The 23,941-nt window shown below is 39.2% G+C and overlaps 1 protein-coding gene across 2 annotated transcripts in view; it reads right to left on the bottom strand.

The window, feature by feature from the left end:
* LOC129708736 (lysine-specific histone demethylase 2) overlaps nucleotides 1-23,941 on the bottom strand; it is a 67,237-nt gene that overhangs the window by 23,923 nt on the left and 19,373 nt on the right. For both annotated transcript variants that reach the window (XM_055654705.1, XM_055654696.1), the window contains 12 exons: nucleotides 23,443-23,540; nucleotides 22,591-22,712; nucleotides 19,528-19,617; nucleotides 16,374-16,485; nucleotides 15,582-15,698; nucleotides 13,797-13,835; nucleotides 10,483-10,693; nucleotides 7,809-7,987; nucleotides 6,156-6,332; nucleotides 5,793-5,867; nucleotides 3,149-3,283; nucleotides 2,088-2,259 (listed from right to left, as the gene is read on the bottom strand). In XM_055654705.1, the coding sequence (XP_055510680.1) occupies nucleotides 2,088-2,259; nucleotides 3,149-3,283; nucleotides 5,793-5,867; nucleotides 6,156-6,332; nucleotides 7,809-7,987; nucleotides 10,483-10,693; nucleotides 13,797-13,835; nucleotides 15,582-15,698; nucleotides 16,374-16,485; nucleotides 19,528-19,617; nucleotides 22,591-22,712; nucleotides 23,443-23,514 (1,501 nt within the window). In that variant the 5' untranslated portion in view covers nucleotides 23,515-23,540. The remainder of the gene's footprint in view (nucleotides 1-2,087; nucleotides 2,260-3,148; nucleotides 3,284-5,792; nucleotides 5,868-6,155; nucleotides 6,333-7,808; nucleotides 7,988-10,482; nucleotides 10,694-13,796; nucleotides 13,836-15,581; nucleotides 15,699-16,373; nucleotides 16,486-19,527; nucleotides 19,618-22,590; nucleotides 22,713-23,442; nucleotides 23,541-23,941) is intronic.

Below are 23,941 nucleotides of genomic sequence, written 5' to 3'. Positions count from 1 at the left end.
CTGGATCATCCTATCCACTTTTCATGGCTCTTTAAAGGAGCTATGTACCTGCACTCCTAGATCTCTCTACAACACTCCCCAAAGCCCTGCCATTCACTGTGTAGGTCCTGCCCTGGTTAGACTTCCCAAACGCACCACTTCACACTGCTCTATATTAAACTCCATTAACTATGCCACAGACCACCTGCCCAACCGATCAAGATCTTGCTGCAATTTTTGACATCCATCTACGCTATCTACAATGCCACCAATTTTAGTGTAATCTGCAAATTTACTATAATAATTTTACATTCAGTGCAAATATTTGAGAGAAAATAGCCATGTTCCTGCAAGATAGCATTTATTTCAAGGCTAGAAAACAAAAATAGAGATGTACTGCTGAGGCACTGGTCAGGCCATATTTGGAGTATTGTGAGCTATTTTGGGCACCATATCTGAGGAAGGGTGTGCTGGCTCTGGAATTATTATCTGGAGTCTGGAATTATCCAAGGAATGAGTGGATTAACATGATGAGCGTTTGACGGCACTGGGCCTCTACAATGCTGGAGCTTAGAAGGATGAGGAGGGACAGCATTGAAACTCACCGAATGGTGAAAGGATTGGATAGAATAGATTTGGTGACGATGTTTCTACTAGTGGGAGGGTCTAGGACTAGAGGACCTAGCCTCAGAATTAAAGGACGTTCCTTTAGGAAGGAAGTGACGAGGAATTTCTTTGGTGATAAATCTGTGGAATTATTTGCCACAGAAGGCTGTGGAAGCCAAGTAAATAGATATTTTTAAGGCAGAGATAGATAGATTCTTGATTAGTATGGGTGTCTGGGATTATAGGGAGAAGGCAGGAGAATGGGGTTAAGAGGGAGAGATCAGCCATGATTGAAAGGCAGATGAGTTTTGATAGGCCGAATGCCCTCATTATCCCTATCACTTATGACCTCATGAGAAAAAGTGATAATAAAAAAAGACACAAAGTGATGGAGTAACTCAACATCTCTGGAGGACCTGGACATGTGGCTTTTATGGTCAGGCGTCATCTGTCCATGTTTTCCAGGGATGCTGCTTGAAATATAGACAATAGACAATAGGTGCAGGAGTAGGCCATTCGGCCCTTCGAGCCAGCACCGTCATTCACTGTGATCATGGCTGATCATCCCCAATCAGTACCCGTTCCTGCCTTCTCCCCATATCCACTGACTCTACTATCTTTAAGAGCTCTATCTAACTCTCTCTTGAAAACATCTAGAGGATTGGCCTCCACTGCCTTCTGAGACAGAGAATTCCACAGATTCACAACCCTCTGTGTGACAAAGTTTTTCCTCATCTCCGTTCTAAATGGCTTACCCCTTATTCTTAAACTGTGGCCCCTGCTTCCCAACATTGGGAACATGTTTCCTGCCTATAGCGCGTCCAAACCCTTAATAATCTTATATGTTGATGTACTCTAGCACTTTGTATCTCTTTTTGGTAAGCCAGCATCCTTGTGTTCAAAAAATTGTCTTCAAAAAGTTCCCTGTGTCCAAAAATGATAATAATCTCTTTTGCATAACATGAAAATGTTAGGTATTTGTTTTTTATTTTATTACCTGCATAATTTTGCATTTGGATTATGAAAGTGAGACGGAATACTCCCTTTCAGAGAGGTGGCAGGATGTAATAATTCCACTGGGTAAAATCTTGGTTACGTGACAGAAGAACGTTGAGCTTTCCACTAAATTTAAATATATGCTTTGTTGTGTAATGAGGGGCTGAGGCACCAAGACCAGCTTCAAAAGTCTAAGGCGAATTATTCCTTCTGATGTTATATGTTATGTTATGAATACAACCAATATTCTGTACATGGATTCTTGTAATTATTATTTTTGGGGTTTCTCCATTTATCATCTTGTACTATAAAATAAAATCCGTCAAATTTACTGTGATCATATAAAATAGTTTATCGAATACTTCAAAGCAAATAGCACAATAACATGCCTCCTTTTCCTTTTGTTGGTTCTTCCAAATTCCAATATCAATAATCTTCCAAATTCCAATATCAATAATCTAAGAATGCAAACTAAATTTAAGGAAATCCTAAACTATGTAACCCACCTCCAAGAGGAACATCTTGAAATTGCTTCTTGTCCTTCCTCCAATCTGCCACCACATCCAGCATGGCATTGAAATGAAAGTCAATGGACTTGTCAATGGTGGGATCAACCACCCTTCCACCTTCTTCTATTAGGTCACATCTGTCCCCCAGTTTGTGCATTTTGTTTCCGAGCTGCATCAAAATCATTGCAAACAAGTTTAGCAATGCCTATACAGAATAGATTTACTTTGTGCTTTAACAATTAAAATGTCTGCTCATATGAAAAACATTGTTACAGTCACTTATAACAATATGACAGCTTAGAATATATTTTAAGTGTTTATGTACTAATGTAGTTCATTGTTATTTCAATGTTTGTAGACACTTTTTTCCTCTGTTCATGGATTACTGCAGGATGATATGGAAACTGATGGAGATTGGGGAAGTAGGGGAGGCACGGGAGAGAACAGTAGAATGTAGGAGAAAGACAACAATTAATTAAACCTATATTGCATCCACAAAATGGTCAATATGATGATTATGGTCTGCTAGGGACTGGTCCACAGTATAATATGCAGACCAATTCATATTTGGTCGCCGGATCGAACTTTACCATAATAATTTTTTCAACACCCACAACCTAATAGGAATCTTCAAATGGTGTTTTAAGAAATAAGAATGTCTCTTGTTTACTGTCAAAATTAGTTTATTAGTCCTAAAATTATCCTAAATTAGCACACATTTGCTTTTTGTTTGGAAATGAGGTGGCGATGGAAAATGTAATGTCAAAAATTATTAAAAGGTTGCTGGTAAACTAAAACACATTTCAAAATAGATAAAGTACAAACAAACATACTGATAGAGCCAATAAAATGAAGGGAAAGGTTATTGGTAAAATAAATTAAGAACTTTATATGTTTACAATAATAGTCAATTCTGATAATTTCACCATGTCAGTGTTTACAATGACTTAAGTGAAGTCTTATTATAATGTAAAATTCTTAATTATTTTTAATTTTATGCAATTCAAACATAATGAACAATGTAGCCTCAATATTACTGCTATGAGATAGAAACCCACTTGCTCACACATTAGTGCTATGGGATTGTTAATGCAGCCATTAACAATTTGTGCTCCTTTTCCCACTGTCACACCAAGCGAATAGTCATCCCACACACGTCCTCCAATCCGATCTCTGGCTTCCAGCACCATCACCTGAAGTGAAAAGAGGAAAGGAAACACAAAGAAACTAAGGTTCGCCCACCACTTAATATTTCAACTTTTCAAATACTGGTGGTCATAAGTCTCAAACTACACTCAAGACCTCTTAGCTCTAGTTTAGTTTACTGAGGAACAGTAAAAAGCTTTGTGTTGTATGCTATCCAGTCAGCTGAAAGACTATACACGATTACAATCAAGCCGTCCACAGTGTTAATCATTAGTTGGCTACCGACCGACTCAACTGAGCAACAAGAAAGGGACTGAGGAAAAATTGGTCAAAATTAAATGATTATTAATATATATCATGTATCATATGTTAGGTAGACCGATTCAGATTTTAATACCTAATCACCAAGCAATATTTCAGGAAAGAGAAAAGTACTTCTACTAAATCAATTATTAAAAGGGATAACTTGTTAAAATAGTCTCTCCCAAATATTTATTCAAATTGACAATGAGATTTCTTTTAACAACTCACCACATGACTGGCTTCCTAATCAAGGCTGACATCTTTGCAACATTTCCAAGGCTATGTGTTAAAAAAGAAAGTTAAAAACCATGATTAAAGAGATTTTAGATTCAATGTCCAGCCTCAGAAACACAGCAAAGATAGCAGCCTGACCACCACCTGAGGTATTCTTTAATACAAGACACATATTTTGAAAAGGTGGTGCAAAGTATACATTTTCACCAAGAGAATAGTTCCCGATACTTCAGATGAATGAAGCGATGTGTCACAAAGCCACAAAAACCAACAAAGTTTCGGTGTTTGAACCCTCAAAGTTCTGGGTTTGAACCCACCACTAGCAGTTGTCCCTCACTAGTCCCAGCAAGATATGAACAAAGATGTTCCTAGGTTGCAGAAGAAAGTTAAGTTTAGGTTCCTATTGATTGTTTCAATCAGAAACTCTTGACATGCTTTAAAAATAAGCATGCTTATTTGACATGCTTAAAACAAAATAGACAAGGTGTGTTAAATACCAAAAGGACACGCAAAAGATATAACTGAATGATCGCACACAATTATATTAAAGCTCTACATCAGGCTGTAGCAGGCATAAATAGCGATGGACAATTAAGCTATAACATAAGGATGATCCAAGAATATTCTTAACATCAATAATGTCAGAGACCATCATGCTTGCCTTGAAGAATCTGTTCACAACACTATAGCCAAGTTTTAATTGTGTGGTCCCTTGGCTTTTACTGGATCCAATGCTCTCAGGTATTTCACGTGTGAATTAAACTGGCTGAGGACAGGCTTCTGCAATTATGGGTCTTCACAAAGTACCTACATTTGATTCCTACTGCAAGAAATCTAGATGAAGATGGGACCAAACATTTGAGTCTGGTCTTTGAAACAGTGAAAGAGTTTCCAATTTGTAATGTGAGGGGAGTGTCCTAAATAATGCATGACTGAGTGTGCCCTTGGAACTTTAATGATATTTTAATTATTTATCAGTCTTTACTGGACTTTATCTTGCATTAAACATTATTCCGTTTATCCTGTATCTGTACATAGTGGACAGCTTGATTGTAATCTTTTCACTGACTGGATAGCAAGCAACAAAAAAAGCTTTTCATTGTACCTCAGTATACATGACAATAAACTAAACTAATAAAACAAACTTAATGTAATGATAGTGGGACTACTTAATTAGGTTTGCTATATGGTGCTTACGTTCTTGAAGAGTTATATGTTGTCACTTCATGCGTAAGTATGACTGCTGTTGGTCCCAGCATGTTCATCCACACTCAAAATTAAACCAGCTGCATTTCAGCTAGAATCAATAGTTTCAAGGGGCCACACTAGAAGGTGCATATGCAAGACTTGATGCTTTAGAAGTAGTTGAAAGAAGAGATAAAATAGAGGTGGATAGTTTAAAGGTTGCAATTCTGAAGCTTGAGACCTTAAAAGGTGAATGCGGTCCTAAAGGTGCAACAATTGAATTTGGGAATGGTCAACATGCAAGAACTGAAGAAATACAAATGGCAGGGTGGTACATAGCTAGTGAAGGTTTCAGAGATAAAGGGGCTTCAGTCATTGTAGAAAATTAGACTGGACCACCGAAGCAGGCAACCGCAAGATTTATTTTTATTTCCCGGTTTAATTAATACCAGCACAACCTGGTTTAATTAATATGATTCAGCAGTAGAGTTGCTGCCTTACATCGCCAAAGACCCGGGTTCGATCCTGACTATGGGTGCTGGCTGTACTGAGTTTGTACGTTGACCCCGTGGGTTTTCTCAGGGATTTCCAGTATCCTCCCGCACTCCAAAGACGTACAGGTATGCAGGTTAATTGGCTTGGTATGACGGTAAATTGTCCATTGTGTGTGTGTGTCGGATAGTGTTTGTATGTGGGGATCGGTGGTCGGCAGAGACAAGGGTCTGTTTCCGCGCCGTATCTCTAAACTAATTTTGTAAATATGATCATGCCGGCTCGTGAAACAAAATACATTTATGATCATCATTAAATTGAAACCTTAAAAAGCTGCCTTACTTTAATTCCAAAATTCCGCAGCTGTCGAGCAGCTGCTAAGCCTGCGGCACCAGCACCAATAACAATAACATTTTTCTGGAGAAAAGAAAATATAATACATCTTAATTAATAAATCGCTGCCAATTATTTTTAATTTTGAATAACCAAACAATCAACTTGAACTACATATTCTCAGTGCAACAGCAGCATTTTCAAGCATATCAGCCAGAAATGAACAAGTATTTTTTTTTAATGATATTTGAAGCCTCAGGATTAATCAGTTAAAAATTCTGCACCAACTTAGAATTCAACATCCATGTATAATCCCTAATGTTATGTTTAAAAGCTATATGAAGTCCATGCAAAGTACATGAACAGTCCAACCTTATGGTAACAGCTAGGCAGAAGAGGGCGGTCAAGATTGACAGTCAACACTCCAGTGTTAACTAAGCCCTTTCTTGTAACAAAATACAAGATCTTCTCCACTTCTATCACACATCGAATACGAACAAGTCCTCGGACTACTATGTGGTTTGCACATTTTTGAGGAGTGAGAACTTCCTGCAAATGAAATATAAAAGGTAGGAAATATATTGCAGCAAGATTAAGTAGTAAATAAGAATAAATTATTTCATCCATTGATGACATTATTTCATAACAGCTCTCTCAGTGGTGTGCCTCAGGGTTCAATGCTGGGCCCATTGCTGGTTGTCATCTATATCAATGATTTGGATGAGAACATACAAGGCATGATAAGTAAGTTTGTAGATGAAAGTGAAGTGGGTGCTATTGTAGATAGTGTAGTTGGGTTGTCAAACATTGCAGCACAATCTTGAATGGTTCACACAGAAAAGTGTGAGGTGTTACATTTTGGGAGATACAACCAGGGCAGGACTTACACAATGAATGGCAGGGCTCTGGGGAGTGTTGTGGAGCAGAGGGATATAGAAGTGCAGGTATATGGTTCCTTGAAAGTGGCATCACACGTAGACAGGGTGGTCAAGATGGCTTTCAGCACATTGGCCTTCATCAGGCTTTTTAAGCTAGAGTAGGGGAATTAAGAACATAGATTTAAGGTGAGGGGAGAAAGATTTAATAGGAACCTGAGGGGCAACTTTTGTTTTTTACACAGAGGTGGTAGGTATATGGAACAAGCTGCCAGAGAAGGGAGGCGAGGCAGGTAATATCACAATGTTTAAAAAACATTTGAACAAAGGAGGAAGATTACTGAAATGTATTGCCTTCCATGACAGTGAGGAATGTTAATTCCACTGTGGTGGATGTTTATGTTAAATTTCATGTGTGTATTAAGATAGCGGAGTTAGGGGATATGGGGAGAAGGCAGGAACGGGTTACTGATTGGGGATGATCAGCCATGATCAAATTGAATGGTGGTGCTGGCTCGAAGGGCCTACTCCTGCACCTATTGTCTATTGTGTTCTTTTCACTTAGTATGGCTGTATGGTAACTCAAATTTTGCTGTACCTTAATTGGTTAAGTGACAATAAATTTGAACTTGAACAAGTGCATGGATAGGATAGCTTTAGAGGATCAAGGGCAAAACACAGGCAGGTGGGACGAGTATAGATGGGGCATGTTAGTCAGCATGGGCAAATTGGGCCGAGGAGCCTGTTTGCGCACTGTATAACTCTCTGACTATAATTCTATGACTTGATGGTGGTGTAGCAGTGGTCTTGAATGTTAACATCCCACATGGGGCAGGAGACATGCTGTTGTTATTTGGGGAGTATATTCCTGAGGTTTGCCCGATTGAAATCAATGACAATGATAAATAGTGCATCAGGGTATGTTGTCTCAAGAGGATTAACAATCAAGTAGACTGTCCAGTGCCGCCTTCACATTGGCCTGGGGTAATATGTGGAAAGCCAACAAGAGGATAGCTGTGGTCACTCAGTAGATACAATTGAAGGAATTTTGAGGGAAATGTGGAACTAAGTGAGAAAAGCATCAATGGAAGATAAAAGGGTGGAATGGGTGCCAAGAGAAATCTAACAACATTATCCACACAAGGCTTACTGTGCAATTAATGTTCCAAAGAGCCAGAATTAGATTCCGTAATGCCAAGTACATTGTAGGATCCCGGGAATATTCAGGGAACTCGTACAACTCATCCAGTTCCATCACATCTGGTCTGACACAAAGGGCCTTTCCACACTCATTGGGTTGATAGAAAGGTTGAAAATAAGGACTCATTCCTGCAACCGAACACAGAAAATTCAAAGTTATTGATCAGGTATACGTTTTCTCTACACTGGTCATGAATCGGTACTTCATAATGGTGCTAAAACTTGAATAGGATTCAAAATTACCAAAAGCTGCATAATTAAATTCAGGTTTACTTAACCACCTCAGCATTGTGTATCATTATTCAATGGGTGCAATGCATCCTAATAAGAACATTAGATTAAAACAAAACAAACATACAAAACAAACAAAGATATATATGAAATCTGTTGGTTTTCAATAGGATCACACATACCCAAATTTGTATATGTGTTAACTGGTCCCAGGTAACTCTTTCTTGCATTAATCAATCTTTTAACTATTTTGTCTCTTAACTACGGGGCGGTACAATGGCATAGCAGTAAAGCTACTGCCTTACAGCGCCAGAGACCTGGTTCGATCCTCGCTACAGGTGCTTGTCTGTACGGAGTTTGTACGTTCTCCCCGTGACCCGCATGGGTTTCTCCCAGGATGTACAGGTTTGTAGGTTAATTGGCTTGGTGTAAATTGAAAATTGTCCCTAGTGTGTCGTGTTAATGTGTGGGGATCGCTGGTTGGTGCGGACTCGGTGGGCCGAAGGGCCTGTTTCCACGCTTTACAGTTGCTCTTTGACCTATGATGGGGTTACTTTCGGATAAACCCCTGGCATATCGAAAATATCGTAAGTCAGAAATGCATTTAATACAATTTGATCACGTGACCGGACGTGAGCTGTGGCTCGCTGCCGTTGCCCAGCGTTTCTACCATCATAAAGTTGAAATATCGTAAGTCGAAGCATCGTAAATTGGAAAGCTCTAAACTGAACTGAACATTTTCAAAAATGTCAATGCTCCAAAATACTCTCATGCTCTGTCTTTATTTCCAATTTATTGCTGGATTGCAATTTACATCTCCAAAACACCTTTCCATTCTCTCTGCCTCTTAATTCTTCTTTATCTTAGTGCTTTCAATTATCATGGAATCCAAAACATAGCATGAAGAAGTACTAGCCTTCTTAAAACCTGGAACAAAATTCAATCCCCCCTTCCACCTCCCCAAGAGAAAATATAGCACGATAGTTTGAATGACATCAGCTGTTCATAACTGAAAACATTTAGAACCGCACACTCAGTTAGTTGAATCTACTTGTGAAAGATCTGGATTTAAAATATTTGGTACACAAATTTGCTTCACTTCCAAACTGATGGCTGTGTAATGAGGTCATCAAAACATCTCGGACCATCTGGGAGAAACAAACCATCAACATAATTTAAAGATTTATACTGAAGGAGAGGAACAACTGAAAAGGCAAACAATTTTGGGCAGAGGGCGAATCAGATGTGGAAGGAATAAAATTCCAAAAAGAAAAATCAATTAGAGGAGGTGAAAAGTAACATTTGACCGTTTGAAACACTCCAACATGATTCACAAGGAAGAGGACTCCACCTTTGGGTTATGGTGTGAGAAGTAAATTGGCAATTGTATTGAACGGGCTATAATTACAAGACAATTTATTTGTAGAAAGTTTAATGAAAATTACCTGTGCATTTGGGGTGAAGAATATTCATAGAATAATTACACACAGTATCTGTGGATATCTGAAATAGATCATCCAATCTCAAAAAGATCATCCACACATTCATCTCCTCCCGCCTCGATTACTGCAACTCCCTTTACACTGGCATCAGCTAGTCTACCCTGTCCCTCCTGCAACTGGTCCAAAACGTCGCAGCGAGACTCCTGACGGGCACCCAAAAAAGGAACCACATCACCCCGATTCTGGCCTCTCTCCACTGGCTCCCTGTGCGGTTCCAAATAAATTTCAAGCTCCTTCTTTACGTTTACAAGGGCTTGCCCCCACCTACAGCAAAAATTTGCTTACCCACCACACCACCTCCAGGTTCCTCAGATCGGCCGACTTGGGGTTACTGACCATCCCGCGGTCTAGGCATAAGCTCAGGGGCGACCGCGCTTTTGCCGTTGCAGCTCCTAGACTGTGGAACAGCATCCCTCTTCCCATCAGAACTGCCCCCTCCATCGACTCTTTTAAGTCGAGACTTAAAACTTATTTTTACTCTGAAGCCTTTCTTGACATCCTCTGAGGGAGGGCTGTGTGTATGTATGTATGTATGTACTTAATCTATGAACCACTGTTTGTACAACGTTAGTACCTGCACCAATGTAAAGCACTTTGGTCAACGAGTTGTTTTTTAAATGTGCTATAGAATTAAAAGTGACTTGACTTGACTTTGATGAAGGAAAAATTTACAAAAGTGATCGTTCATTTTGGGCAAGTTGTGGAATTAAGATATAACCAGCGTAAACTTTTTTGCCAGGTTTTACAATAAAGTTCTATTTATCTTAAATATCCCCATTTTCAAATACTGCTTCGGAATCTAATCTGATATGACTGACACAAAGCCAATATCTAAGGAGAATTGTTGGGTTGACATGTTAATTTCAGTAGCTAGTTTAATTAACATCTCACCTGATGACTGAATGGTTTTGCTCTGCTCTGATGAATTCATCTTCATACTGGAGTACTCATTGTGGAAACGGTTAGTGTTGACACAGGAGGGACTCATGCCCACACAGTCCGGATAGTAGGCACCAAGAAAGGGGGCAGCTGGGCTGTCCTTCAGTAGTGGAGGCACAATTAGCATCGAGTACCACTTGTTATCTTCAACTTCACCCACTCGCTGAAAAATTATAAGATAGAAAAAAAATCTGAAAGTTCATTTGTCTATAATATAGATCAGCTTTCATGAAACACACAATGGGGCAACAAACATCCATTATTTGAAGTTCAAAAGATAATAACCATTTCATTTTAAGATATTCATTATACATATTTCCCAATATTCAAACTTAGAACTTGCATTATTAAGCAATTGAGCACAAAAAGATATTGGACCATCAAAAGAACGTTATTGGTATTGGTTTATTATTGTCTTGTGTACCAAGTGAAAAACATTATTTTGGATGCTATCCAGTCAAATTATACCGTAAAAAATACACAAAGTGCTGGAGTAACTCAATGGGTCAGGCAGCATCTCTGGAGAACATGGATAGGTGACATTTCAGGTCAGCTCTCAACCGGGTCAACATCAGATGCTGCCAGATAGTATGTCTACAAATCATACCATACACAAATACTAACCAAGCCACACACAAGTAAAACAGGTAGTGCAAAGAGAAAAATGAACAGAGTGCAAAATGTAGTGTTGTAGCCGCAGAGAAAGTGCAGAGAGAAGAATGCAAGGGATGCAACAAGGTAGGTTGGAAGATCAGTCTACACCCTTAGGTTATGAGATGTCCATTCAGTAATAACAGCTGGGGAAAAAGTTGTTCCTGAATCCGGTGTACATGCTTTCACGCTTTTATATCTGCTGCCCAACGGCAGATGGGAGAAGAGGGAGTGACCAGGGTGTGAGTGGTCCTTGACCGTGTTAGTTGCTTTCCACACAGGAGCATAGTAAGTCAATAACAAGAAGGGGGGCGGCTGGTTTGCATGATGGGACTGGGCTGCATCCTGTATCCACAACTCTGCAATTTCTTGAGGTCTAGGGCAAAGCAGTTGCTAAACCAAGTTGATGCAACCCGATGGACTGTTTACTACAGTGCATCTGTAGAAATTGGTAAAATTGAATTTTCTTTGTCTTCTGAGGAAGCAGAGGTCGTGGCATCAATCAGAACAAATTGTTGCTGATTTTTATGTCCAGGAACCTGGAGTTTAACACCACTGATTGAGGGAGAGTTTCATGTCTTGACCCCTAATCTATTACTCAGTTTTGCCATTGTTTGAAATCTGGCCCATTACAGTGGTGTCATTTTCAAACTTGTGAACAGAGTTAGAGCAAAATTGGCTGCAGGCATCAGTGCATAGTATTGTAAGAGACTGGAAACACATACTTGCAGCCTACTGGTATTCAGTTATCGCGGAGGATGTGGACTATAGGTCAGGAATTCGAGGATCCAGTTGGAGAAGAGATCTGGAGATGAGCTAGGTCGGAATTATGGTGTTGAAGGCAAAGTTGTGGTCAATAAATAGATGTCCTTGTTATTGAGATCTCCCAGCAATGAGTGCAAGGCCAGGGAGACAGCATTTGCCATGGACTTGTTACAAAGGTAAGCGAATTACAGTGGATAAAGGGTGCCTGGGAGGCTGGAGTTGAGGTTCATTAGGAGCTGCTTCTCGAAGGTGGTGGATGTCAGGACCATTATGACAGTAGTTATTAAGGTCGCATGCACTTGCTCTTCTTTAGCACCGGGATGGCAGTGGTCTTCTTGAGGCAGGTGGAAACATCAGAATGGAGTAGGACGAGGTTAAAGATGTTAGTAAATACTCCTGCCAGCTAGTCAAAGGGCACGGCCGGAAACCCCAACCGGACCAGCAGATTTATTATCTTCCAGAAATTACAGCCATGGTAGGACATGTGAGCACCCATAATAAGGTGTTATTAGATATCTTCAAAACTGAGAATGATTTTCCCATACATGTTCTCAAACTGGTTTCATCAGAGATGACTCTTTAATGGGTTCGATTTTTAAGATTAGTCAGATGAAACATTTTCGCATTTTCAGACATTATCCATACTAAATGGCAAATGTTTTTCATTCTGCAATACACAGAAATATCTGTATAAGGCCATTGAAATACTGTTGATTAGAGAAAGTGAAAGTACAAAGTTGGCAATGTTGCTGATTATACAGTATAAAATGTATATGTAATCAGCATATCCCACTCTTAATGATCACTTCTGCTCTACGGTATCAAAGCATTCAAATTACAAACTACAAGCATTCCTATGAAAATAAACAAACATTGAAGATGCTGAAAAACTGAAATAAAAATACCAGAAAATGCTGGAAAAACACAGGTCAGGGAGCATCTGTTGAACAAAAAAAAGTTAACGTTCCAGGTCGAAGACCTTTACTCATGAGAAAAGGGAGAAAGCAAATTTGTTTTGTGAGCGAGCAATGGCTGGAACAAAGGAAATGACCACAATAAGGTGAAACCACTAAGGTTGAACAAGACACAAGGTTCACCCTCAGTCGTTTCACCTTGTTACATACATCCTCCTCGTTCCACCCTTTGCCCTTCCCAACCTTCTCTGCTGCTGTACTAAGACTAATGTGTTTTACTTAACTTCAATTCTGAAGGGTCTCAGACTTGAAACTTTAACCGTTTCTCTTCCAACAGATGCTGTCTGACTTGCTGAGTCTCACCAGAATGTGCTGTTTTTTTATGGAGTATCTCTGCACTCAACAACGTCTCTGTCCCTATATAAAGTTATTCAAAGTTTTCGTATCCTCCCATTGAATTTCTGTTCACCCAGCACTGCCATAATGCTCACTCAACTAAATAAATACCCAGTCCCACACACAATTTCCAAATTCTCATTGATTTCAAAGCCTTCCACATCCTCATGCTCTATTCCATAGACCTTTCTTTCGTTTTACAAACCTTTTCAATCACCACCCTACCCAATTCTGGCCTGGTCCAATTTGTATTGGTAACATACGTTCATTCATTTAGACACAAAGATTCAATACTAAACCTTTCTAAACCACTCTACCATTCTTACAAAGTTATTACTTTAACAAATGTTTTTGACATGTCTGTCCCAATTTGACATGTCTGTCCCAATATATTTTTGTGGCTCAAAGGCAAATTCTATTTATTAATGCTCTTGCAAAATACCTTGGGTAAATTTCACAATGTTAAGGCCACTATATAAATGCATCCTAGGGTTGTTCATTGGTGATACAAAGCTCCTGGCTTGTAACCATTACACTTACCAAGTCTTCGGACAAAGAGCAGGGGTCTGTATTTTCACTCTGAATGGATGCAAAAGACAAGATACATTTTCTCTTTGAGCACAAGAATACAAAAACACAAATGACTTCAGAGATTTGCTTGGATATTCAGTAAGATCATATTTGACCTTTTTCCTCATGTCCACATGCTCATCAGATCAACATATTCTACAACTTAATTTCCCCACCTTACACTCCATCTTTAACCTTTTTACTCAATTCCTCAACTTATCCAACCTCTTTGCAGAGCAAGTCCTCCTCAATTTCCCACTTACCACTGTATGAAGAGCAATCTTGGGTAAGTTGCACAATCCATTTACCTAAATTCTGAATATCCCAGGGGCCTGTGGCGACCCACTGAAACCACCCTGCTAACAAAAAAGGAACTAATTTTAACTATCTGTCCCCTTTATCAAATACTCTAGCCACACTAAAATGTCATTGAGACCTCTATTTTAAGACAGACCCACTTAAGTGTATTATTATGAAATGCCTTTAAAAAATGCAGATATTCTACATCCATTGGTATCCTTTCATTGGATTCATTTAAAAAAACAGTCAAATAGGATACTCCCTGTAAAACCATATTAACTAGAACCTAATAACATAATTTTCTGTTGAGTGTTCAGGTATGATGCCCTTAATAAAAGACAGGCATTTTGGTTATAACAGACAGCATGTTAATTGTTCTATGGTTCTCAATCTTCTCTATTCACCATTTGTTAAATAGTAACGTTAAATTTAAAAGCAAATGTTGTTTAATACCCATACACATCCGTCATCTTTTCGTACCACTATTTACCAATCCAAATCAAACATAATGGCAGGCTGCCCACTCCCAGTACATCTACAGATGCCACACTACTATATAATGAATGGGTATCCAAGTATCCAAGTGTCTTCTCAATAAGGCTACTTCTAATAAACACCAATACCCAACAACCAGGGCTGCATGGTGGCACAGCGGTAGAGTTGCTGCTTTACAGTGCTTATATCACCTAGACCGGGGTTCGATCCCGACTACGGGCGCTGTCTGTACGGAGATTATACGTTCTTCCTGTGACCGTGTGGGTTTTCTCCAAGATCTTCAGTTTCCTCCCACATTACAAAGATGTACAAGTTTGTAGGTTAATTGGCATGGCTTGGTATAAATGTAAATTGTCCCCGGTGTGAGTGTTAATATGCGAGGATTACTGATCGGTGTGGACTCGGTGGGCCAAAGGGCCTGTTTCCACGCTATATCTCCACGTTGTCTCTGTACTGTACACTAAACTAAACTAATGTACAGCTCCAATTCCCGTTTATTGATGAACCCACTCAATTGTCAATTTTCAAACAAGAAATGGAATTTATGGAAAGCATAGAATTCAGGCAAATATAAATTGATTACTGTTTCATACATTCAATCTCACTGCTTAAATTTTTTAAGCCATTTAATTTATTCTAGAGGGTAGTTGTTAAACTACGGAAGCTAACATTAAACTCAATCTATAAAAGCAATCCCCTTCTTTAAACTGTTCTTGTAGCATTTCACCAAAAATTGGATTAAATGAATGTTGATTGACGCTCAACAGAGAACTTAGTTGTAATCTTACAAGATACATGTTGAATTAAAATGGCTACCTGAAAATATACATAAATAACAAGAGCAGAACAAAACATGCAATAGAAGATGATGAATCAACACACTAACATCCTCTCACCACACTAAAATGTTATCAAAAACCTCCAGTATCAATATACTTGATTATAAATGTAATCCTTTACCTTAACTGTAGTATGGGTTTTCATGCCACAGCGGTATGTTTTTGCTGATGATGCTGTCATCTGAATATCTCTTGTTAATTGGCGCCATTTTGCACAATTGGGCTTTGAACATTGTACCTGTTACAAACAACCAATCACATGTCATCAATTGGTGCAGAAACACCAATGTATAATTTATTCAGAGTATTGATTTGACCAGCATCAAGGAAACATTATAAATGTGGGAAAACTTTCATTTCAGGACACGAGAAAAGGCTGTGAAGTGGTCGCAACTGTTTGAGCAATGATAGATTTCAACCTATTTAAACAACAAAAATTGGCAATAACCAAAAGTGCTAATGATGTCAAGGTAATCTATGCCCTTAGGTTTATTCCTCAGTTTGTTTTTCCCCAACTGAAGTTCTTAATTCCAATGGGAATTTTCAATAGCAGTAAAATATACATATATAAATCAGTATCTATCATATAGTCTGAAGAAGGGTCTCATCCCAAAACGTTGCCTATTCCCTTCGCTCCATAGATGCTGCCTCACCCGCTGAGTTTCTCCAGCATTTTTGTCTACCTTCTATCATACAGGCATTTACTTCAAGATACACTTCTGAAAATATTACAAATTAACCGATCAACAGTCACTCACTTTCATAATTAGTTCTGCAGCTCTACCCTTGTTTAGTTTACAATAAAAAATGTTAAATTCGTCAAAGTTAATAGGGTGTAATTTTTTTTGTGGACCCTTCTTCAATCAGCATCAGAATACTAACTTGAATACTTATTTTTACTTATTGAACTTACCCAGAAAGGGACCAATTGATCAGACATGAATGCTTTGAGGCTAGGTTCAGTTTTGCCATTGCTGGTCCAAATTCTTTTCCAGGTAGCATATTTTTCATATCCATCTTTATGGCTAAGGAACAATAAAACACTATACATTAGTAAAAGGGAATATGTTTTCATCATCGAACATAATACTAATGAAATAGAGTAAAATCTTGATAACTCACTATCCAATTGGTCAGAAATCCAGATGATTCAGCATGGGGCCCACCCAAGTCCAGTACCCTTCATGTCTTTAAACACACCAGGACCTTGTATCCCTTCATGCCTTTAAATACACCAGGACCTTGTATCCCTTCCTCCCTTAAGCTCACTCGGTTAATTGGAAAATTTATTGAACTCCTATGTCATAACTAAAAAACAAGTTAAAGGTATATTCGGAATCAATAGAGTAACATTCAATGTCCCAGGAATTAGCCCATCCATCAGTGCCAAAGTCCCAACAAGAGGACAGCAGAAATAATCTGGAGCAACTCAGCCCGTCAAGCAGCATCTGTGGAGGCAGATTTGTTTCGGTCCAAGATCGTGCATAGTCGACTATCCCTTTGCATTCACACATGCTGCTTGGCCCACTGAATTCTTCTAGCAGTTTGTGTTTTTGCTGCACAATATTGCTCTTCCGTGTGAAGCTTCATACTATTTAAATTAAATGGAGAGACTGGGTTATTTGACGGTAGCACAGTGCCCTCCGTAATGTTTGGGACAAGGACCCATCATTTATTTATTTGCCTCTGTACTCCACAATTTGAGATTTGTAATAGAAAATATCACACGTGGTTAAAGTGCACTTTGTCAGATTTTAATAAAGGGTATTTTTATACATTTGGTTTCACCATGTAGGAACTACAACAGTGTTTATACATAGTTCCCCCCCCGCCCCGCAGTTTAAAAAGAGCGCCAAAAAGCATCCAGAGTTAGCCCAGAGCTTACGTGGATCTTGCAACAAGCAGCAACAAAGAGAAGCAGGGAGAAGAGCTAATTGGCTGAAGCCACAGGGAAAGGTGAGTAAGTCACAGGGGAAATACAGTTTAAAACTGAGAAATTTGGTTTGTAAATTGGTAAATTAGGCAATTTATCAATCAATATAAGCAAGGCTGCTTTAAGGGCCCAGCTTTGTGAGTAAATGAAGAATAAATGACTGGACTACAGGATTAGAGGGCAAAGTTCCAGCAGCTATACTAAACACCAGGCATTGAATGGTAATGTGAACCTAGGCCTAGAATAAGACTGAACAGCAGAGTAGGACTGAGTAGTCAAATGGCCTCATCAAGTGGCTTTATTTCTTGTATTGTTACAATTCAAGCAGTCAATCTGTTTTCTTAATTCAGTTCTCTTAGGATGAAGTAAATCAAAATCAGGACTCCAATTTCAGTAGAATTACAACTGTCCATTAGCAGGTGGCAACATTCTATAACATATATATGAAAGCCATGCCATACCAGCATTATAAATTTATTCTGCATGGAAATGAAATCAAGTTGGTTCACAAAATGAGGAGGAAATTGTGCCTACACAAACGTAGCAAGATCGGGAAGGGATGGCCAAAGGTTTAATTAAAAACAGTACAAAAGGGTCCAAATGTGAAACTTAAAGGAACATACACAAAAGTTAAAATGAAGGATTCAACAAATAATTAAGGATATCGCCAATGGTTTTGCAAGGTAGAGACATTCATGAGATGGTTGAAGATAAAGCAACACAGAAAGATAATGAAAGTTGCAGACATAGAACTACGTTACAGACAATGCAATGGCTTAAAATAAAAGGATACAAGTTGTTAAGGCTCCAAAATATACAGATTTACCGAATAAACAGATGATATGATAAAATACAAGAATGCTGGATGAGTTGGGGCTTGTTGAAGATACAAGATGCAAAACTAACAAGTCATATATTTCCGCAGAGACCGCTCCCTCCGTAACTCCCTGGTCAATTTGTCACTTCCCACCCAAACCACCCCCTCTCCTGGCACTTTCCCTTGCAACCGCAGGAAATGCTACACTTGTCGCTTTATCTCCCCCCTTGACTCCATCCAAGGAACCAAGCAGTCTTTCCAGGTGCGGCAGAGGTTCACCTGCACCTCCTCCAACCTCATCTAATGCATCTGCCGCTCTAGGTGTCAGCTGCTCTACATTGGTGAGACCAAGCGCAGGCTTGGCGATCGCTTCGCCCAACACCTCTGCTCGGTTCGCAATAACCAACCTGATTTCCTGGTGGCTCAACACTTCAACTCCCCCTCCCATTCTGAATCCGACCTTTCTGTCCTGGGCCTCCTTCATGGCCAGAGTGAGGCCCACTGTAAATTGGAGGAGCAGCACCTCATATTTCGCTTGGGTAGTTTACACCCCAGCGGTATGAACACTGACTTCTCTAATTTTAGGTAGTCCCTGCTTTGTCCTTCTCTCCCCTCCCCTTCCCAGCCCACTGTCTCCGCCTCTTCTTTTCTTCTTTCCACCAACCCCCCCCCCCCACACATCAGACTTGAAGAAGGGTCTTGACCCGAAACGTCGCCTATTTCCTTCGCTCCATAGATGCTGCCTCACTCGCTGAGTTTCTCCAGCATTTTTGTCTACCTTCGATTTTCCAGCATCTGCAGTTTCTTCTTATACAAGTGATCAAAGATTGAGATGAACAAATGGTTTTAAGGGTTCATCAATACAGAGACACAACAATCCATCAATAGAAAAAAATGCAAGGTAAGAAATTTGAAACTTGGGTTGGAGGGTCATACACGACACTACAAATTGTCTAGGAACATCACCGCTACATGATGCCCACAGTAGCATCACTGTGCCCAAGATCTATCCAACCTCTCTTGAATAGCAATTGGAAGTAACAATCCTCAATATTTCCTCCCACCACCAGTCAAGCAATCCTGATGTCATTTGTGGAATCAATCCCAAAAGTTTAGCATTCTGGAAACATTGAATTTGAAACTGCGGGCTTCCAAAATAATTAAGGAGACTAGTCCAAATACAACATTTTGTGACCTCATTCAAGGTGGAGAGGCTTAAAAACAGGAATGCCTACAAGTCTCTCAAAGCTATGTTAAGCATTTTTATTTTTTTTTAATGGTAAAATTAAAAAAAAGGCAAAATCTTCAGAAATTTACCTGCGGTAACAATGGTCAAAACATTCATTGCAGAAATGTTCCCCACAAGATAAATGGTACCAGCGTGATGTGTAGCCATTTTTAGCACACCTACAAAAAATAAATACTTAGCAGTTACATTTCCAAATTTCCAACCTAATAAATGATAAAAGGTGCAATAAACTCATACCATGATGAAATTTGGCGCTACGAGGCGGCTGCCCTGCCAGCAGCGTGTTCGTCATTTCTACTTTTTTTGTTTATTTTGGTGTGTCTAGTGTCAGTTTGAGTGTCTCTCGGTATGTGTTATGTGGAGGGTGGGGGGGAGGGGAGATGGGGAAACCGCTTTCGGTTCCCTCCTCCACGGAGAGGCGACTTTACCATGCGGCCTAACATCATGGATGGGAGCGGCCTTTCCCGGAGTCGGGCCCGGGGAATCGGGAGCAGGCGCTTCATGGACTTTCCATCGCGGATCGGGCGAACCCTTGCCGGGGTCGCCAGAGAGGAGTGCTCCGAATGCTGGCCTGGTGTAATTGACATCATGGGGCTGTGGTCTGTGGAGCTTCTAGCCGCGGGCCTGGCGTGGAGTTACCATCCAGAGCCTGGGATCCCTCGCTAGGCATCGCCGGAGAAAAGTTCCAACCGCCGGCCTGTGGCCTATAACATCCTGAAGCTGCGGTCTCCGGTAGGAAAGTGCCGATTCGGGACCTTCAAGCTGCGGAGTGCGTTTCACCGTCCCAACGTCGGAGTTTCAGAGAGGGCCTGTACATCGAGGGTCATCTGTAGCGGGGGGGGGGGGGGGGGGGTGTCTATGGTCCCGACCACGGGTGATCAAGGGAGGACGACTGGCTGAACTTTGTTGCCTTCCACCATAGTGAAGAATGCTGTGGTGGATGTTTATGTCAAATTTTATCGTGTATTGTGTGTTCTTAATTTTAAAAACAATGTATTTGCCTTAGTGGTGGATGAAGAATCAATGCAGAATGACAGGAGTACAGATGGTAAACAAAACTCAGTGAGGTTATTGAACATCAGCAGCAGAGCCAAGACCATAGAGGATGGAAAACTGGAGTCCGCCCAGGAGAATATTAGGAAAGTTAAACTTTAAAGTAAAGCATAGATAAAGTGACTAGCATGGTGAACAGTTTGGTTCAGATCAAATGATCACAAAATCTGATTATACAAAGGCAAGAAAATGAAGTCTTTGATAGGAGCTCAAGATATTTGCGTAAAAGATAGTTAACTTCAGCGTGAGATCCAAAATACATTTCACATCAGTTTTAATTAAGGTATATGCAAATTAAGGCAACATATGGATTTGTGGAAGGATGAAGTGGAATAACATTACTGACTGATTGGAGAATTTGATGGGAGTACCATCAGTGGTACAGCTGGTGGAGCTGCTGTCTTACAGTTCTAATGATTCGGTTTGGTGTTGTCTGCATTGAATTTGCTTATTCTTCCTGCGCTGCTTGGGTTTTCTCCCATGTCCCAAAAACATGTGGGTTGGGAGCTTAATTGTATATTGGTAATTCCCCAAGTGGGCTGGTGAATCATGTCATCGGGGGGAAGGGGACAGGGGAAAGTTGACGGAAATATGTAAAATATAATTTCTTCATAGGTCAGGAAAGTCCCAATTTTTTCTTTAAATTATTCATTTTGGGGATCTAGGCAGCATAGCCAGCAGTTACTGTTTAGAACTGCATGATAAGATGGTAGCAATGGGTTTCAATCTCAATCTGCTGCAGCCTTTCTGGCAAAGATACACCTAGAATGATGCCAGGATTCATTTATGCCCAGCAGCAATGAGGGAACTGCAATATATTTTCAAGTCAGGATGGAATGCAATTTAGAAGGGAACCTAGAAGGGTGGTGTTTCCAGTCACCTGAAGCTTTTGTGAACCTTGATGAGAGAGGTCATAATTGAAAGTACTGTTTCAATACCCTTGAGTAAGTAACTACAATGGCTTTTATTGATGACGCATACAGAAATCATTGGGTGACAGTGGTATATGTTTAAGATGGTGAATGGGGAAGCAGTCAACACGGCTGCTTTGTTCTGGATAGTGGTGAGATTCTTGCGTCATTTTAATCCTGCACTCATCTGCTTGAAGATTGGCAAAAACATACCAAAATGAATGCAGTTTGAATCTATATCCAAGCCTTTGCCACATACATTATCTCTTCCAATATTCCACTGCACTCCAATGACGGTAGGAAAGGCAAAGATAAAGATTCCCTACCCTTTCCAAATTGAAAAACTACATAATACTAGAACAGACGAGTCGAGAAAATATTTATTTTCCCTCAATCAACAACCAAGTATTTCTTAGCAGTCCTCAAATTAAACTTACGAACAAAAACACAGAATGGAGATTCCACATCGTATAAACATAAAGAAAACAGGGTTTACTTAAAAGGAAGACATTTTCAAAATGGTTGCTAAGAAATTTTGAAAATATATTTCAGATTTTCACTATAATCAGGCAAGTAATAAATATGAGAAAGAAAACAGACCCCCAAATCTTATCTTGATTTATAAAACCCTCAGAAAATGCGCACATATAATGTCAATTGTAAAAGTTTTTCTGCAGTTCTGGGTTGTCAATTAATATGGTGATTAGATAATACCATTTGATTTCTGTTAATTTGAAATAAAGTCAGCACAATTTTCACTGACCAAATAGTTATTTATTGTACTCAAAATCTGTAAGTTCTATTTCCTGAATCTTCAAATTGCACTGGGATCTACAATGCATTTTAATGTTATTATTCAAGAATCAGCAATACAATGGAACTTTTTAGAATTGTTGAGGATGATGCTACTACCTCAGAGACCCGGAATCTTTCCAGATCTTGAGAGCTTTAAATTATGTAATTAAGTGGCAAAAGAATGAAAGGCAGTTGATGGATGTGTGGGAGAGAATAAATTAGAGGAGCATAAGGAAATAAGGAGAGGCAAAGAGGATTGCACTATCTTGAACCATGAACTGTGTGAACTTCCTGATGTGGCCTATTGCTATTTTATGATTAAATAGTAATAAAATGTTCTTGCAATAAAATTATAGATTCAAGTTGACTTGCCTTTCTGAAGCACTTGCAAAGCAAACAGGGTGTGTTGCAGTGCAGCCAGCCTTTTCACATTTCCTATATTTTTTCTCACAACCGTCTTCCTCTTCCTCAGTTTCAAACGTTTTCCTTTTGACCTTTATCACAACCCAAATGAAGGTAGAATTAATATACATTAGTGAATTGCTGGACTTGCAGCGATATTATTTTACAAAATGAAAGAATTAACTATTAAATATTACATTCTGGAGTACATTGCAATAAGTGTTAAGATATATCAAGGATTAAGTCTTCTAAAGTGTCTTTAAAGTAATATGGAATGTAAACCATATGTACCATTAGTGGCATATCACTTACTACAGCTCACATCCTTCTGCAAAGCTGCAATGACATCCATCTTGCATCTTCCCAAGTCTGGGGATTGCAAATAGAACAATGGGAAATGGCATCTTCAATGGAGAACAAGGTCAAATTCTGTACAAATGCAACAAATTCATAAGAGGAGATTTGCAGCCTTGCAGAAACCCAGTGATCATCCTGAACTGCATATCAATAAATATGTTTAAACTATACATCGTACCCTCATTTCTATAGAAGTTTTTTTAATCTTGATGTTATTTTAAATTATAGTTAATTTCAGTATACCTCAAAAATTTGTAATTTATAACATCCAGTTGTGGCGATAGTTCCTGTAGTTGTGTGCATCGTTCTTTTAAAATTAAAGGTTTGTAGCAAATTGGATTAACACAAAAGGCAAAATGGCATTCAATTTAATTCAAATTTTTAAAAATCCAAGGTAACACACTACTCCAATTTGAATTAAATAAAGGTGCAACAGATATTGGTTTTAATAGGTCTGTACAACACCTGTCTTCCAGATGACCTCAAAGGGGGATCCATTGCCGTTTCGAGAATAGCTGGCCTTTTCTTTGTTCGCATTCGCCCACTTATGCCACTCAAGGAATCTACAAATAATATACATATAATATTAGTGAAATATTCACCTTTGAATATACTTTAGAAAATCTAAACAATACGCCATTTGCAGTCATAGTTTATTAAATAACTCCTGTGATTTGGAAACAGTTGGCAAAGAGAAGGCAAATCTAGTTAACCAGAGATTATTATTTGGTACAGTTACTTTTGTTCTTGCCGTAAAGATAGATGCAATCTATTTTCAACAATTGCCAAATATTTCTAAATTGCCAAATATTATGTCCAAATATATTTCTAAATTGCCAAATATATCAATTATGTCTTTGTGTAACTTTTTGTGCAAGATCTGAATAAGTTCTGCCCTTCATGTATGATTATACAATTTTTCTTAACCTTGTTAGTTAACTCTTTAATGTTCTTTTCAGTTTAA

The sequence above is a fragment of the Leucoraja erinacea genome, chromosome 2 (genome assembly GCF_028641065.1).
Source record: "Leucoraja erinacea ecotype New England chromosome 2, Leri_hhj_1, whole genome shotgun sequence".
Classification (NCBI taxonomy): domain Eukaryota; kingdom Metazoa; phylum Chordata; class Chondrichthyes; order Rajiformes; family Rajidae; genus Leucoraja; species Leucoraja erinaceus.
This window is presented reverse-complemented; position numbering and strand designations above follow the sequence as displayed.